The 19,518-nt window shown below is 34.7% G+C and overlaps 1 protein-coding gene across 1 annotated transcript in view; it reads right to left on the minus strand.

Annotated features, from left to right (window-relative positions):
* Nucleotides 1-4,616: 4,616 nt before the first annotated feature.
* The window catches only part of LOC149788447 (HMG box-containing protein 1-like), a 72,996-nt gene continuing 58,094 nt past the window's right edge, over nt 4,617-19,518 (minus strand). The window contains exons 12-13 of the mRNA XM_089975718.1: nt 7,765-7,941; nt 4,617-5,684 (exon numbers count right to left, since the gene is read on the minus strand). Of these exons, the coding sequence (XP_089831844.1) occupies nt 7,806-7,941 (136 nt within the window). The 3' untranslated portion in view covers nt 4,617-5,684; nt 7,765-7,805. The remainder of the gene's footprint in view (nt 5,685-7,764; nt 7,942-19,518) is intronic.

Genomic DNA, 19,518 nt, shown 5'->3' on the forward strand with positions numbered 1-19,518 from the left:
GTACTAGTCTAGCAAACCCTTAATTGACAAGTTAGTGTATTCTAATTCTCCCCTGAATGTATTACAGTGAACAAAACAATCTGTGTTACACTTGATCTATTTGACATTATTTGAATAGTTTTGCAAGTTCACTTAGCATTATCACACAGGATGTGTGTATGTGTGTGTGTGTGTGTGTGTGTGTGTGTGATTTGGATTTTTAATGTACATTTAACACTTTTTTAGTCAAATCACTACGATGTCTGCAATGTGACAGTTTAAAGTGATGTCTAGCACTGGGGCATCGTGCTGCAGACATGTAGCATGAAGTTCCACCCAGTCACACTATCATGACACCAGGACGACCAGCCCTAATACTAACCTCTTAATGCTAAGCGCCAAGCATGGCAGCTGTTAGTACCATTTTTGTAAGTCTTTGGTATGACTCAGCTGGGGATTGAACCCATGACCTCCCACATCTGATGCGGATGCTCTGACCACTATTCCACCGGAGTGGTTCACAGGATGCGTGATTATAAATAGCAGAGACTCGATGCCATATAATATGCCATAACATTTTAAAGTCAAGTGCATTGTATACAAGGGTAAACAACTTCAAGGATATATTATCCACAGTTAGGTTTGAAGTCTGATGCATTGTGGGTAAACAACTTCAAGGATATATTATCCACAGTTAGGTTTAAAGTCAAGTGCATTGTGGGTAAACAGCTTCAAGGATTTATTATCCACAGTTAGGTTTATAGAGGCAATAGCAAATCATCTACAAAAGGCAAAATATACCACTAGCCAGTTGGTTTCAGGCCAGTTATTCTGACGTTGGACCAGTGCAAAAATCAGGTTAAATGGTCCTTCTGACCACGTATTTTCTAAGCTGCAGAAACTGTTGAGACTATTGGATATACTTTCAGATCTCTATTTATTACTTTGAATTACAAACACTCCTATTCTTGTGAAGTTTCAATAATTCCAATTTTATTTCTCTTTAGAATAATGGTTGTATCAGCATGTCTGATATTCTGAACTTATATGGTACTCTATAGAGTTGTAAACACTAAATGATTTCTCTTTCCTTGTTGCCATTAACTATAGAGTTGAAAACACTAAATGATTTCTCTTTCCTTGTTACTATTAACTTTAAAGCTGTAAACACTCAATGATCTCTCTTTTGTTGTTACCATTAACTATAGAGTTGAAAACATTAAATGATTTCTTTTTTGTTGTTACTATTCAAATTTTAGAGTCGAAAACACTAAATTATTTATATTTTGTTATTACTATTAACTTATCTTTATTGCATCATTATGTGACCTATTAAATATACTCTGAACAACAGAACTAGCTTTGGTTACTAGGTTTTCTGGCAAGCTGGTATTTTTTGCCCATATACAAAATACTGGTCAGCTAATGTAAACACATGTAGTGGTATAAAATGCAAAATATCTGTAAAACATGGTTTATAACATGGCACACTGAATAAATTTTACAGAGCAATAAACTGTATATAAAAAAGTTTACATATAAGAATTCTCATTATCATAAAATCAAATAATTCAAGAAGCATATAATTCCGACAGTTATTTAAAGCTTCATCTTGCTGATGCAAAATCTGATGGTATGTAATTTTGACAAAACATTTAAAAGTGTAATATCTCAATAATGGTATCAAAAGAAGGACAAGAAAAATGAATTGTAAAGATTTCATGAAAAAAACTAACATGAGATAGTGGCAATGTCTATATTGAAAAGTACCCAAATCACTACAATTTGCCTGGATGAGCCATAAACAGATGAACTTTTGTTGGTAGAAAAAAAAAAAAACAAAACAAAAACTCCAAGGTATTTTGGGGGTTATGTAATAAAAGAATACATTGTCAATTTTTGCTGTAGAAAAAGTCACCAGTGTGTGCAATCAGGAAATATGGCTCCTGTAAAAGATGGAATATGAGAATTTTAACTTATTCAAGCTTTCATCAATATAAAATTGCATGCTAAATCTGGTTGAAACACAATAAACTTGTGCCTGGCAAATTAGTAATGTGGAAAGTAAAGTTAGGCAATCAGGGGGCATGAATCCTGTTAATGCTGTAAAGAAAAGATTAAAAAAGGAACTAATTCCAGGTATAATCAATATAGGGCTGTATACCGAATTTTCTCTGAAATCCAATATTTTTTGGTTGGCAACAAATTCCAAAGTTATCAACATGGGTAATCTGGGGCAAATTTCAATCTATCTGATTACCTTATGGAAACCAAATTTATGACAACCATTGTGATTACTATAGGGCTCCACTGCCCTCATCAAATGGGGCCCTTATTATTCTAGAAACAATTTCAGTAGCCTTTCTTATTTCCACGAATGCTCCCAGTGGTAGTACTCTATCTTAACAGCAAACCATCAAATTAAAATGCCCTACAAGATCAGCAATATTTAAAAAAGCTAGACAGACCTAAATGATATCCCTTACTGAATCTGAAAACGGGGTCTATACATGGTTGAAAGCAAATATTGTGTACAATAAATCTCATGACACAATTTTAAAAAATTGAATTAGGATCTACCGAAATTCATGATGGTTTGTCTTAAAGGCAAGACCATTTTGCACAAAAAACATTCAGTGCAGCTGATGTATTTAACATAAAACTAATAATATAAATGCTAAATGTATATAATGCTTTTTCTAGTGACAATGTACAAAATCTACATGAATACACTTATTATATCTATGAAAAAATGTTTGTTGAGATCATTAATATTATATAATTTTGGATTTAAATACATAATCTTAACTATTAGACATAGGACTAGATTTTAAAGATGAGCACTTTAACACTATAAACATCTCAAAACTGAAGAAAAAAACAAAATAATAAATTGATTTGTCACAAATTTTACTCCATCATAATAGATTCAAAGGAACATAAAGCATAGAAGTCAGTTTTACATAATACCTTATTCACTTCTGTATAAAACAAGACTGAATACACACAGCACATACCCAGACCTATTCAAATATGACACCATTAGATCAGAACCAATAATGTTGATTCTACTGTTGTTTAGCCATGACAAGCTGACACTTTCAGACATGCAAACTCAGCATCTGAATCTAAAATAGGAATACTTCCAATTTGTATCCTTTATTTTTAGCACTTAATCTTTTCAATTTAAATTGGTTTCTGATTCAAAAGTTTTTCTTCAGTCATCCTTCCCACCATGAGATATGACGAAGTGTATCAAGAAAGGACTGCAAAAGCATGGTATTCAAATGTTGATGCTTAGAGTATTCTGCTTGGAATAGTGTACATTATTGTAATTTCTGTAGCAGACATCCTGCTTTTGTACAGATAACATCCTTATTAGCTGCTCTCATTTTCACATCTTTCTCAAACTTTCTCTGGTGAATAAGGGTGCTAAGGTGAATGATTTGCTTTTGCAACTGGTCTGGTACTCTTTCAAGCATTTCAGTTATCTAGTTATATCAGTTCACATACAACAACTTTTGTTGTCCTGGAAAATTGGAATCTGATAGAAGTAATAATAATGACATAAATGGAGGTTAAAAACTGGAATGATTCTGCAAAAATTGGAATGGCTGGTATCTGTATTTTCAGGGTCAACACAGTTTTGACCATGAATGTGTGTTGCTCACAGCCAATAATATGAGGACCAGGGGTTGTAATGTATCAAAAGGAAGATAAAAGAAGAAAAAAGCATTGTCAATGAATGGCATACAACAAGAATTTCACAAAATCTTTTAAGTAATTTAGGTTTTGTTTGGAAATATTTATTATCAAGACACTATTCATTCTGCAAAAAAAAAAGAAAAAGAGGTAAAAAACCAAAGGATGAAATCCGGAATGGTGTTTGTCTCAATACCATTCCTTCCAGAGTATGTGTAAAATTATTTTTTGGAATGAAATGGAATATCCAGTGCTTAACTACACTGAAATTTTAATCTTTATCAACACTGATCCCTTAGGTGATCCCTTAGGATGTAAAACAGTCCCATGCTTTATGCAAACCATTTGATTCTACCATGCATAATGTTAAGTAAGAAAGTTGTCCACAACCAAGCTGTTGATAGTGCATTTCAAATGCAATGACGACATAAAGCTCTATCAACACAACAGATTTTGCTCTTCTGTTTTCAACTCCACAGAAATGGACTCTTTATTACTTTTACCTACATGAAATGGACTCTTTCCTGTCAAAAGATGACATTTAGCTCAGGAAATGGACTCTTTCCTAACAAAAAATAACTTTTTGCAATCTCTGCGTGAAATAATCATTTCCAACAAATTTTAAAATTCTTTGTACCATCTTACATAATGAACATTTTGTAAAAACTTTTTCTTGTAAACATTAAGTCAACTGTGTTGACCTGAACTAGTAACAAATAGATAAAATCTATGATAACTTAAATTCATTTTTACATGTAACAAAGAAATACTTCTTCCTCAGCAGGATTTATCTTTTCAAATATCTAAATCAAATTTAAGCAAAACATATTTGTATGATATTTTTCTACCGGTCATCTTTTTTCAACTAGAGTCACTTTAAAATATTAGCAACACTGAAAATTTAAAGACAGATTGTCTTTTTAAAAGTTGTCTCTGTATAAAATATAAACTAGGCTATACTTAACATCATTTACAATTATAAATTGCTTGAAATAATATGGAATGTGGAAAATTACAAATACTGAGCTAGATTAATTATGGGTTTCGGCTAATGGCAACAAAATGTATGATAATCTCTGAGAAGACAAAATTCGCAGATAAGTATCTTCAAGTCTGTTAAAACAAGTATATAAATAGCCACCATTTTCAACATCTTTCAAATGTTCCTATGAAATGGCAAGAAATTTCCAGCATCTTGCATTGAAAGATAACCAAATAGCAATGTTTATTGACTAGTTATTTTCTATACACTCTGGAGAAACAAGAAAAATGCAAAGATGGTTATATGAAACTTAGAATGACTGAAAACAAAAAAAAAAACTCTTTCTATCTCCCATTTATGATTACATCTTTCTAATGAAATGAAAAGCAAAGTAAATTTTAACAACTTTGAAAATTTCTAATGAGAGTTTCCTGTCTCTAAAACAAAAAAGAAACTTTGTCAAGACTAAGTAGATCCTCATTTTTAAGATGCATAAGAGGAATTTGTCATCCAGATCTCAATCACACTGAAATCCGTGTATGACGCACATCAAAGAGACGACAAAAGTTTAGGTGTCCTTTATTTCTGGGTATCCTTTATACTGATGTGCCTCCTGTGTTTATCTTCCTCTTCTTAAACATACTGGTTTTTAAAATGGTGCATATGGGTCCATATGACAAGAAAGTATAATTAACAGCCAGTGTTGAAAATAAAGTCAATCAATAAATGTAAACACTTTGTTAATATATAGATGAGTTCAAAGAAATATCTCAGTGGAAAAGATGTTAAAAATGTTCACCTATAATCTCCATATACATAAAATATTTCACAATGAAAGTTTCAATAATCATAATAAAAATATACAAGAATGTGCTCTTGTTTTTACAACCAGTCTTTTTTCCTGCTGTTAATGATGCGAGCCATCTCACAAGGCAGTGATGAAAAAAGTTGAGATCAGTTTTCTTAAGACTTCCTCTTGTACATTACCTTCCTCTCACCAACTTGCTAGTTGTCAATCTTCCTGTAACAGAAAATTGTGTATATCTTTGGAAATTACATACTGTTAATTCAATATTTTTCAAGGGGAACCTGTTTTCATTGGTTTCCTGGCTCAGTACGAGAAATAGGGTGTAAAACGTTTCTTATCATTTTGGGGAAGAGTTCGCATATGAATTTTAATATAATACAATTGTGGCGTATCTTCTGAAATTTAACAATTTCACCAAGTTCTTGAAGTGTTATGCAAAAATAAACATTACTGGAAATGTTACTTATTACTGATCCATGAGTAAAGCCAGTAAGTCATCTTTGTGATTGGCTTCACTTAATTCTGTATACAATCATTGCTCAAACAATAGTCAACATGTGTTTCTTCTTCAACTGCATACACAACCAAACAGCAGACAATGCGATGGTTGGCAAAAGAATCTCACAATTTAGTAAACATCAAAAAGCGAAAGCTGCCAACATGTTTGCTGGGCTTGGCAGTGTTATTAGACGTAATCAGTTGACCAGTAAATAATGTCCACTTTATTAGCTGGAAATTGAAAGGGCATGAAATTGTACACTTGTTCAGCTTAAATTGTTTTATAAAAGTGACTCGTGACCATTGGACGCCTACTACACTTAGTTCTCGGGTTTTACTTGTGTATAGAGCTTGCTTATGAACTCGTTATTAATTTCCTATTTATTACAAAAATATTTTACTGTTATGGAGAAGCAAGTTCACAAACGCAATTCGTTCTCTACACTTTGCGCAGTGATTAGTATAGTAGTTTTCACGTGTTTCTTTCAATATTCACAAAATCTTAAGTAAAAGTTATATGCACGCTGAAAACGTGTTGATTGTTAATTATTCTTGCTGTAGTCATTCAAACTAATAGGCATACAAGCATTCATTATTTGAAGTTTACAATGAATAAATATACACGGAAATGCATGAGAAAATTTTAGCAGCATGAAATTTGTACAGACACCATTCATAGACCCTGGAACGTAATGAACCATACATGTGCTTAGTCTTTCTTAACCTAATTTGCTGTTAATTTTTCCCATTTAATTCAGACCTAATGATATGTGACAAAATTATTGAATAGTTTAAATATGTGTGCAAATTGTTACAATGGAATTACATGTATTATGGATTAATTGTAAGCCCTGACAGTACGATATCAGACGGCAAGTAAACAGTATTAATACTCTGGTCATGCTATCTATAAGACGTTAAATTCAGACACAATGATCTGGAACAAAAAATTATTGAATATTGTAAATCTGAGTGCAATATTTCAATGGAATTACATGCATTATGGATGAACTGCATGCCATGATGGCACGATAGTCAACGGTGGTGATACCCTATTCCTCATATACATTAGACATGAATATACGTATATGTACCAATGAGTTGTTCTCTGAACAAAGTAAAATACTGTAAAATCCCTAATTAACATGACCCAGCTATTAATGCAATCCAATTTTTTGGACTCCAATTATCGCATTACAGTGGGGCTTCCACTGTACTACCATAGTTCACAGGCAAGTTGTATGAGCCTTAAGCACTTGAAATGATATGTATGTATGTTGGGAGCGGGGAGGGAGAATGAATACATTTGGGTGATTAAATTTAAGTCATAAAGTTACAGTAAATCTTAGAATATCAAGGAATAAAACACTGTTTGCATGAACTAATTCTTTGAATTCTTGTGACCTGAATAATCTTGCCTATCATGTATAAATACCACATCATAACACTAATGAAGGATGTTTTGTTGAACCAAATTAAAATAACAACTGGGTGAGATTGTCAGGATTCACTAGCTTAAACTATTGTGATTATGCAGGTCATTAGCAAAGTGCCTCCAAAGAGCTCACTACCAAACCAATCTCAACAGTCTTGATTACAGTAAATAAGGACTAAATTTTGTTTTACCTGCAAGCAGCTTTTGTATCTATATTACACAATTAAGTTTTTCAAATTTTCTTAAACAACAAAATCTCATTTGTGACAACAAAAACAATGACAACATCCCCTACAGGAAAAGTCATACACTAGATATGTACTATGCTATTGCTGGCAAGACAAAAATACAGCCACTTACCATCATACACTCTCTCTCAACACCAATGATAGTGACCCTTTTTATCTTTTTCTCTTCCAACAATCAGGATGAATTTTTTTCTGTTCCTCGGCCATGACACGGGCACGCTCTCCATAAAGTTGCTTCTTATCATCTGACATGCTACGCCATTTTTCACCCAGCATCACACTAATTGTCCTAAAATAGACCACAATATAAAGTTACAGAGATGTGCCATTTCTTGCACAGCATCATACTTGTTTTTATACATATATAAAATGGAAATATATTCAGAGCTGCATATTGATATCCCACAGAAACATAGCTGCTAATTGTCTGTTACAGTAGTTATTATGCTAAAAAACAGAATCTGAGAATATGTGATATTGACAAGGGTGTAGTTTGAAGAATAAACACCCTAACAAGGAAATGACACTATAAACAATCTGTTCGTGTACAGTATAGATAGACTATTCAAAGATGCATAGACCAATAATGGACACTAGCGAGCATACACTGCTGTCGGGCATTTCTGTGCACCTAAGGTTTTCGTTTCCAATATTGAAGCAAAACGCATACTGAATTTGAGCAATTGACAAAAATAAAATACAGCAATGCTTACCATTTGAAAAGATGCAATTGTCACCAGAATATTCTGTTCAAAATAATATTAATTTTGGACACAGGGGATATCACTCCTCTGTTTTTCCTGACTCGCGATATTTTGGCCTATTCTGCGCATAGCTTTTAAAAGATGTAATGTTTATCCATCTTGCTACAGAAATGAAATATATTACTTTGGACTATTTCTGTCAGCAGTTCAGTCAAGTAATTAGGTCAGGTTTATAACTAGTTTTACAAAATTCAATGTAAAAATGCCAATAAATGGCAAGAGATATTAAGCAACCTAAACCGATCTTGTAAAAAAGTTAGTAAAGTTCAGCATTTTATGAAAAATAAGCTATTACATGTACATGGAAGAAAAATAATAATGAATAGGATGTAATGTGTTACATCATCTTGTTGATGGGGGAAAATTACTACAGAATTTAGAAACAGACTATATGCCAGGTAATTTGTTGAGAATTTATGTTGTAACAGCAAGTAGACATGCTGGGTAGCAGACGATTTTGTACGTGTGGGACAACTTCTTACCAAATTGGAAACTTGGATTAAAATAGCTTTGTTTTAAGGTACACATTTCCATCTTTTATACAATGTATTTATTTGTATGATTCTAAAAGATGCATAGTAAATATAATTTTCTGGGTTACCGTTTCAACAAGGTCATGGAGTGGGTCTTCACATTGCCATTTAGAAATCACATTTTTATGTGCATTTCATGTCTAAATTTGGGATATTTTTGTACACTTTATCAATATCACTTTTCTTAATTAATGTATGATTCTTCTTTCTGGATACAAAATGGATTTTTGACCCAAAATAGCATGTGATCCAATGTTTACAGAAATGACGCATCGTTGCGCAGAATTATCTGACGCGCAGAATAGGCCAACATGGCGGTACCTTTTCCTGGTCTTTAATTATCTTTTTTCTTTTAATGTAGTGTTTTTCTGGGCAAAAATAACATACATCCGTATCTTTACCTGGTGCTTGTCCCCAGTCCAAGGAGATTATTCCCTCCTCCAGTTTGTTAATGGAGGTCTACAATAAAAAACATTTTCCAGTCCGATACCTTAGTCCACTAATAACAATCAGACTATCACCCTTCTTTAACTTGGACCAGGGATATCAGAGTGCAGATGGAGGAGGGAACTTGTAATGAAAGGTAAGTATTACATAACGAAAATGTAATTTTACCTCCCAAAAAATGAAATTTTCATAGCATTAATACATTAATCACTATTATTATTTTCATTAATCTGTCAGTCCAGAGGGAGGCGGATGGTTTATGATAAGCTGTCAAAGTGAATTTGTCAGTGCTGTTAGTAAGAAGCAATAATGCAAACGGGATGGCTTGACAATTTCTTTGGGCTGATATAATTGGGCCCAAAGCATAAATACTCTCACTCCGGTGTGACAATACTTGAAGGTAAAATGAAGAAAAAATGGGGTGAGAACACAGAAGGTGACTTTTAAGATACCATCCAAAATAAAATTTATTAAATAAAGCTGATAAGGCCTAACATACAATAATACCATTGACTTCATGGGCTTTGATTCTCATGAAAGAGATATCACTCTCAGTGCAAGACTGATAAACTATTCTGAAATATAAGAGGTACTTTCCAGAGTTAGAAAAAGATGGTTACAACCTGTTTTGTAAATTTTAAGTTTTTTTCATTTCATTAATTTGCTATGGGTTAAGTAAAGTTGTAATTTGTAGCTGACCTTGTTCACAATCAAGTTCACTGTCTACTGACCAAGATCACTGATTCTTTAATTCGGTAAACAACTAATACATAGCTAATATTTTCTCTCTGAGTGTGAGTTTAATAATGTTATGGATCATTATCAACAGAAGTAAACATTTATCTTTGTCTGAGTCAAGGACATTATGTTTATCATGTTCATTAGTATAATTTTAGTAACAGACCTTGTTTAATTATAGCTTGGATTGTTCTAGAAATGAACTTTTGTCCTATACCCTGGCTCTTTTTTTTGTATATCATTTTTTATATAATCTTGTTTACTCAAAAAATTAATTATTCCTGCAATTACATCAGAGCAGAATCATTTACACTGTTTTATTCTGACTTTGATTTGGGTGAATTATTTATAATTCTCTGGAAATACAAAGTGCTCTGTAATATTCTTGGCAAGAGATACTGACTTGATGTTACAGTGAATTCAGACAAGAATATATTCTTGGATTACATTACAGTGATTCAACAAAAGACTTGGCCCATCTCCACTTCACAAGACATCAACACATCAGCATTGAATTTATTTTGAAATACCACAAGTTTATTTGCAAGTTTATTTATTAGGACTTGTGACAGAAATTCAAGGATTATTTGGGATTTAATTTGCAATGCCATAATTTATTTTTACATTTTCACTTTGTATTCTAGGGAAATAAACAAAATTGTTGAATTTTACAAAGCTTGTTGCTTCTCACTCTTTTCTATTACTTATTTTAAGACAAGATAGTTGTAATAAACCCACTGGTTTGTCATTTGATTTGGATACATAGAAATGTTAAGCTCTAACTAGGAAAAGAAAAATACAGATACAACTGAGACTGGGGATTGCCGACGATTCTTGACCAGAAACCCTGGTTGACAAAGAAGAAAGACTGAGTCATAGTTATCCCTGAACCATAAACAACAAATTTCACTATACCTGCTCACCTACACTAGGGGGAGAAGGAAACATGTCAAGCATAAAGTTCACTCAAAAGGTATCAAAAACACGCCTTCGCATTAAAATGCATGAGACTGGTCTCTCGAGCTCAAGTACCTACTGGTAATCAGTTCTGAAAGATGTGGATCTGACAAACTACATTGGAGCCCATGGTGAGGTTAAAGAGAACTGGAGTTGGCTTCTCTATATCCCTTAACACATTAACTCTTGGCGACAAGTTTATGTGGCAGGATGTAGTAGCCTGCTGCCGAGCTCTGTAGTGTCAAGGTCATGTAGGATACACTAAAGTGGGTGGTATTACAGAAAGGTAGACAGATATAGCTCTACAATGATACCAAATAATCTGGAATTTCTAGTTGCACTACAAAATACAAGGGAAAAATCTCATTTTTTTCCGCCCAAAATTCGCCCATGGTAGGAATCCGATGTTGTGTCTGGAGTTTAGACTTCTTTGTCTCAGATCTAAGGCAGACCAGTATGAACTGCAAACAGACAGATGAACCTTTGCAAAAAGTAGGATAAGATGGGCATTTGGAATAAAGAGTGGTCTCCAAACGAAAATAATGGGTCCGTTAAGCAAGAGAGAAAAAAACCCTCCAACTTTTACCCTTTTGCTCATACACGAGCCAAATAGCCAATGAAAATAGATGTTTCTAATGCAACTAGGCATTAGGTTATTGGAAAATCACCTGGAAGGTGATGTATTAGGATGTATTCAGAAATAGCTTTTAAAATGTGTTTCCTACTCGAATTTCAGGTGAAAACAACAAAAAACTTCCAGGGGTTAATATATTAATGGGTGCATTTTGATGACATCAGAAAATTTAAACATTCCTTGCATATTTAATCACTTGTGGATTGACATTCACATAAATTACAAATTTACCCATTCCTTGACGATTTGTAAATAAATTTAAAATCCTTGTTAACACATTAACCCCTGGAGACGAGTTTACGTGGCAGGAGGTAGTAGCCTACTGCCGAGCTCTGTAGTGTCAAGGTCATGTAGGATACACTAAAGTGGGTGGTATTATAGAAAGGTAGACAGATATAGCTCTACAATGATACCAAATAATCTGGAAGTTCTAGTTGCTCTAAAAAATACAAGGGGAAAAACCTCATTTTTTTAACCCGATTTTTTCCACCCAAAATTTGCCCAAATTTGGAATCTGATTTTGTGTCCAGATTTTAGACTTATTCGTCTCAGATCTAAGACAGACCGGTACGAACTACAAACAGACAGATGAACCTTTGCAAAAGGCTGTATAAGATGGGCATTTAGAATAAATGAAATATGATGTTTCTAACACAACTAGGCATTAGGTTACTGGAAAATCACCTGGAAGTTGATGTATTAGGATGTATTCAGAAAAAGCTTTCAAAATGCGTTTCCTACTTGAATTTCAGGCAAAAACCTCCAGGGATTAATGTGTTAATAGTAGATAGTGATGAATATTTTTCCTCAAAGACAGAAAATCTGCAACTATAGTTAATGAAATGGAGACAAGATCAATGCATTTCCTACTGCACCAATATGAAAACATTCACCAAATGTCATCACAAAACTTCTAGCCTGGGTGATGCCTTTAAACCAAGCTAAGACTGTGATCCTGGTGGACAGATTGTTTGATATGAGCCAGGCACAAAGAAGAATTTGAGCAAAGGCATGCAAAAGTGGACCCTCTGTACTGAAACGGCAGATCCCAACTTAATAGCATGTCCATAGGATTGTCAACTAACAGGTTCAAGAGATCTTTGAAGTACAATTACTGAAGCTACTATGGAGTTACCAGGATGATCCATGACTTTGAGAGGTGAGGGAAGCAGGCAATGCATATATTTGGTCTTGCAATGAGAGCAAGTAATCATGAGATTCTGTTCATACGGAACATGGAATATTCTTTGATGGGTGAGAAAATTCATCCCCATATAAACAAAATTCTGAGAAAGGATGAGATCCATTTTCTCCTGACTGGGGTTTAGTCCTAGATATGTCACTTCTCCCAAGACAGAGATAGATCCTTCAGGAGGGCAATCTAAGTGTGTTGTAAACTAGAGAGCAATTCCAAACTCAAGAGGATCCAAGTATTCAATTATTCTTTGGGAGGGAGGTTGAAGACCCAATTACTGCCTTATCTAACGTTTAGACCTCACCTTCTGCATCACCTGACCATTGGCTGGAACAATAAGACCCCAACAGATGAGAAGGATGTAACATCAAAAACCATTAAACATGGACAGTTTGTCATCATGTCTTTGCACTTATCATGAGGCAGGATCATTTTATCTCATCTCCCTCCTGGGAGAAGAGGCTTTTATGGTGGTGGTGGAGGTGTTGTTGACAGAATTGATTTTTTTGTTTTCTTCTCCATCCCATCACCTCTCACTAATGAGGCTGGTGTTGGTGAGGGGATAACCTATGGCTTACCCAGTCTGCCCATCCATGAAACCATAGCAAAATACAACTGTAGGAAATGAGGGCATGGCCAACTCATTACTGGGTGGCAGGAGTCTACAAATCAAGGAAAGGTTGAATGGGAACATCAAAAACAGGAGGATCTTTATCTAATCCATTCCTCCTTATGGGTTGTCAAAACCCAGAGCCAATTCCCAATAGGATCGACAAGAAACAAAACAATGGATATTTTTGATCTGCGCTCTTCCCTATGGCCAGTGGTCAAAACCCAGTACTTGATCTGAAGAACAGTCCAGTTACCTGGTGATCGGTGACTCAAGAACTAAAAAAGATCAGCACCAATTACCAAACCAACCTATGCTGATCTGGTATTTCACTAACATAACATATCCATAAAGTAAGCTGAATGACTCCCTAACCAATCATCCATATGAAACTGATATAAATAAAACATGAAATGCGTGTCACAATCATCAGATTAGGGTAAACTGTTGTTGTATACATCCAGAATATCCACATATCAAGAAGCATAACTATGTGACCATATGTATTTGAGAAATTGACAAAATTGCTAAAATATTAAAGAAAAAACTTAACACCAAGTTTAATCTCAAGATTAATGTGCTATCACTGTGAAAAAGTGAAATATCCTTGCCGTATGGGATGAGCCATTATGACTTCAGTTAAAGTGATATAATGTGATGTGACGTGATTTTGATTTTTAACATAGCTTTAAAAAAAAATCAGTCATATCACTACGATGTCTGTAATGTTACATTATCCTGACACTAGGCTGACCAGTCCTAACAATAACCTCTTAATGCTTAACGACAAGCAAGGCATCTGTCAGTACCATTTTTGTAAGTCTCTGGTATGACTTGGCCGGGGATCAAACCCACGACCTCCCGCATCCAAGGTGGATGTTCTAACCACCAAGCCACCACAGCGGTCAACATCAATTAAAGAGAAGTGCATACTGAAGCTATATTCCAGTCATGAAGGGTGTTTGAAAGAATGGCATTCAAATAAAAAGAAATAAAAGACGCTTAACATTCATGTTCATCTAGGGTGTGGACATATGTACTATAATTTGATGGGTATAACATGAATTTATTTTACCAAATTACATATTTTCAGTATGATGGCCGAGTGGTCTAAAGCGCACTCTGTTACGGATCACTGCCATCTCACCTCTGTCTGCATGAGTTCGAGTCCAGGATTCAGCAAATGTGGATATGTGAGAAAGCATGCCAGTAGCTTCTCGTGGGTTGGTGGTTCTTCCCGGGTTCTTCCTCCACCATTAACACTGGCCGCTATGCATAGCCTATTGTGTGCTGAAAAATGGCGTTAAACCCAACCACCACAACAACAACAACATTTTCAGTAAGGGGTGTGAATTTTACAGAATAACAAAAAACAAATTCCAGGTCAATCTGATGGAACTAAAGTTGCCTACATGTCACAATCACTCATTGTGAAATACTGAATCTGTATAATTGTAACTAAATTGTTTTTTTGCCTTATTAAATAATTAAATATTATTAATAAGCCAAACTAGTCTTGTTCTTGACTGTTTTTGTATTAATAATATCACTTCACGTAACTGTAGCTTTTTGTTCTATGACTCAACTAGAAATATATGTAAATATGACTGGCAATTTGTTCTACTGTCAAATTTACATTAAAGCTGTTCAAAGTATCACATTGCTGAGCAAAACAAATATGATCGTACCCATCAATTTTAAACTTTTTATAACTGTTGATCCAATAACAATTTTCTTTACTAGTAATTTCTTTACTGAAAAATATTTAGAATTCAGATAGTGTTAATGTTCTCATCAGAGGCACATTTAGGTTTTATTTTTTCCTAATGAACTAGTTTAATGTATGTTCAATTTAAGCATGAATACCTAAGGTGCTTGAGAAGTCATCTTGACAACAGTTCACGTCTGCAGCCTTAAGCTCTCTAACTACCGTACATGTCCAAAGATGAATTCGCATTATATCCCACCTTTATTCCTTAGGCCCAACTCTTAGGCAATTAACAGTGTTTACTAATTAACATATTTATTCTGAATTATTTTAGTGAATTTGTGCTGCCTGGTATATATTTTCAATCTTTGTTTTAATTAACAATGTTAATTTATGTTAATATAATACATTGCCAGTTGTTTACTCACACAAGCTTCATAACCAGTCATACCTTTGTTGTTGCCAACAGAAGACCAACATCTTTGAGTTTAAAATAACAAATATACTCAGCAAGAGTAAAGATCAGTCCAAATGCCAACTAACTACAGGAAGTGTACAGGCACTTACTAACAGGATAATCTTCTTTGGTGGAAATGGAGACATTATTTTACTTGCAGAGAAACAACACAGCATTCTTGGGATTTAAACTAATTGGAGCTTATATGGATATTTATTTACATAGATGAATGTAGTCTCCAATAGGGTTTTTTTCCCCAAAGGTTGTGCTACAAAAACCAGCTCAAAATGGCTGATGTTTACAGCAGGCATTAAAAGGTACTTTCATAAGAATGGTGTAGAGGCATCAAAACATGCTTCCATGCAAATCGGGTATAAGTGTCTAAAGATGCTTCCATGAGAATGGAGTAGAGGAGTCCAAAAGCACTTGAATGAGGTAAAGGGTTAATAGAACTAGTTTACTGTTAACAATTTAAACGTAACAAACTGTAATCAGTGCACTAATTTGCAATCAGTGCATAATGTTGTACAATAAAAACAGTGCCAAATTATCACAAATGTTTTGTGAATTATCCCATTAACTCATAGTGCATGGCTTTGTAGGCAGTTGATATACATGTACTAAAGTTACACATCTAGTATACATAGAAAGAATCACGAGCAAAATCAGATCATTATAATAGCTGTATTATAATATTTCACGGAAGGGTTTTTATGTGCTTTAAAATCTTGAGAGAACTTGTTCACTGTCAAGCCAATGGAACCATGTGACCAATTCGAGCAACCATGTCTTATACTCAAAATTTACCAGTTCATTGTCTACATATACATCACTGAATCATTTGAATTTGACAAATTATACAAACTAAATGTTGCCAAAATCAATATCAGAACCTTTACCTAAGTTATTGAAGTTTTCATAGTAGTACTTCTAATGGTGCAAATTGTGAACAAAATCAAGATCTCCATTTTGGAGAGTGGAGAATCTGACCTCGTTACTTTAAATAGCTGATTACATATAGAGCTTAAAGAGCAACCACATGATCTGATGTAATGGTCATTCACATCAATGAATGGAGTATCTAACAGGGAGTTTTCCCCAAAGGTGTCACAACAAAACTTGCTAAAAATGGCTAATATGGTGTAGAGGCATCCAAAGGCACTTCAATGCAAATCAGGTAGAGGCATCCAAAGGTGCTTCCATGAGAATGTGGTACAGGCATCCAAAGGCACTTCCATGAGGAAAATGGTTAAATTACATGCAGGCTATATGGTAGAACACAGTTTTTCCTTTCATTCTGAGTTTAAAATAAGTGTTTATGTTATGTAATACACACCAAAATATGTACATATGTAAATCAAATTTTTAAGTAAATTACATTTCCCAGAGAATGCTTATCAATCACATTAATATGAGGATAAAAGCATGCCAGATTCTTAATAAATCCCTACTAAAAAAAACAAAATTTGTCTTTTCTATCTCATAGAAACAATGGGCAATAACTCTTGCCATCACTAGGTCTTGCTTATTCTTAAGTAGTGTGATCAGGTAAGTATTCTCGGAGAAACATACTTTACTTAATTTTATTTCTCCTTCTAATACATTCTCCAATCACATTAATGTTAGAAGAACAGGTAATAGGAGGAGGGAATGCCAAACATCCAACCAATACTGCAGGTATCCTTTTATGGAATAATGGCTGGATTCTTCAAGTGAATGATAACCTGTTCTAATCTGACAAGCAACACAGCCAAGAGTTGTGTGATCTGTGATCCCTCTATCTGGTTATGATGATGATTACTGAAATCTTCTGACAAATTTTCCATGGTGAATCCAGCAAAGCTAATAGGCTGCATTGAATTTTAATTGGGTCTGGTGGTCATTTTGGCTACCGCTACCTGACTCACCAGATTCAAAATTTGTTTCTGTGAGGCTGTATCTAGATAAAAGATTATGGTTGAGAGGCAGATCCTCTGGTTCCCATATGCCACTGACCAAAGCAGAGGCCAAAAATCAGTGGGCACCCCAACTATATGTACTGGCATCAATACATGACATTTCTGCATCGGGCTGCTCCAGTGGAATCCACATGAGTCAACCTAAGCTGCACTGCTGATGCAGTAATGATCATACCTTGTGCAGGATTGTGACTTTCTGATCAAAGGATCAAAGGGCTTGACAAGGGGTGCCATAGGGCCAGCAAGGTCATTGGTAAGGGGTGCATAAAAAGATGGCCATGCAGGATCTCTAAACTGAATAACCGGAGGAATTACAATAACCCTCTCGCTAAAATCCAAGTCATGTTGGAAACGAACTCCACAAGTTTAATGATCCATACTATGAAAACATGAGAAAGCCTTACCAGATTGAGACTGGTGAGAAATTCCATATACAGATGTACAAAATGCTGGGATGGATGAAGACTAGATTATTGCCAGTTCATTAGAAAACCTAAATGATTCAAAAGTGAATTGTTTATGCCCCTGAGGAGAATAAAACTTACTATATGTTTCTGGAGGATATCGTCCAAGTAGGCTGCCATAAACATAAATGAAGTTGACCTGAACAGGACAATCATGCAATCCATGGCTTTGGTAAGATCTTTAGGTCAAAGGGTGGGACTTGAAACTGATAAACCGTGTCATGGAAGGCAAAAAAAATGAAATTTCTGTGATGCCTAGTAGATAGGAACATGAAACTATGTGTCTGTCAAATCAAGATTGACAGCATACCTTACTAAAGGAGAGACATATTAATCATGCCTTTCCATCTCGAATTTCGGTCACATAAGACATAATGCACTGGTTGAGGTGATTTCACGTTGATGATTGGCCTCAACTTGCTGTTCACCTTCTGGATAAGAAAGAGCCAGGAATTAAACACTTGTGGTTTTTGCACAATCTCCACCACCTGTTTCTTGATAAGTGACCATATCCCTTGCTGTAGAAAATCAGACTTCTCCCCAAAATTATCATTCTCCCCATTAGATGGTATGTCTGTGAAAAGGAGAGAGGAGTTCAGAAAAATAAAATCCAAAGCCCTTCCAAAATCACCTTTATCATATACTCATACTGAGGAAATAGGGTAATCCAGTGAGACTGGAATTTCAGGAGTCAGGAACCCACTGGTAGGTTGTCTATGGGCAGTGAGGTTGGCAGGTCAATGTCTAGTGTTAGGAGGCTTGGAAGCGGACAAACTTGTTTTCCTGCCTCCTAACACTGGCAGCTGGGGTGGGTGGGGTGAAGGGCATTCTGAAGCCAACAACACCCCGTTTATTTCTTCCATTGCAGCCCTAAAACTAAACTCAGTCCATTCCATGGCTGGATCTTGTAGGATGGTCATCACATTCATTTTGTGTATCATCCTGTTCTGGTCCTTTTTCTAACCTGATCTTTGTTTGGAACTTTGAAAAATTCATCTGCTCCAACATAGTTCAGTCATATAAACTTCCATGAGTCAAACCATTAATAAAGCCTGATTTGTTTAATAAACTGATGCCATTTTCTTTCAAGATAAGACTAGTCTACTAGTGAACTATAATATCAATATAATGAATCTGCAAGGCAAAATTTCAAATTGAAGAGACCCATCTGTTTTCTTGCAAATGTGTCGTATAACGTTGCAATGAATAGATAAGGAAAGCAAATGTATACCTAGTTAGAAGGATGGACAACTGTACTCTTATGCAATTCTTAAACAGCAGTCTTTGTTTTTAGAATATTCTCACAACTTTTTATTGCTTGATTTTTATTTTTAATGTACCAAAAAGGAATAATCCCTATATAGGCTAACATAAGACCTAATTAGGTAAATCATTTTTAAT

Source organism: Sinohyriopsis cumingii, chromosome 11 (genome assembly GCF_028554795.1).
Source record: "Sinohyriopsis cumingii isolate HCF-2022 chromosome 11, ASM2855479v2, whole genome shotgun sequence".
Lineage (NCBI taxonomy): Eukaryota > Metazoa > Mollusca > Bivalvia > Unionida > Unionidae > Sinohyriopsis > Sinohyriopsis cumingii.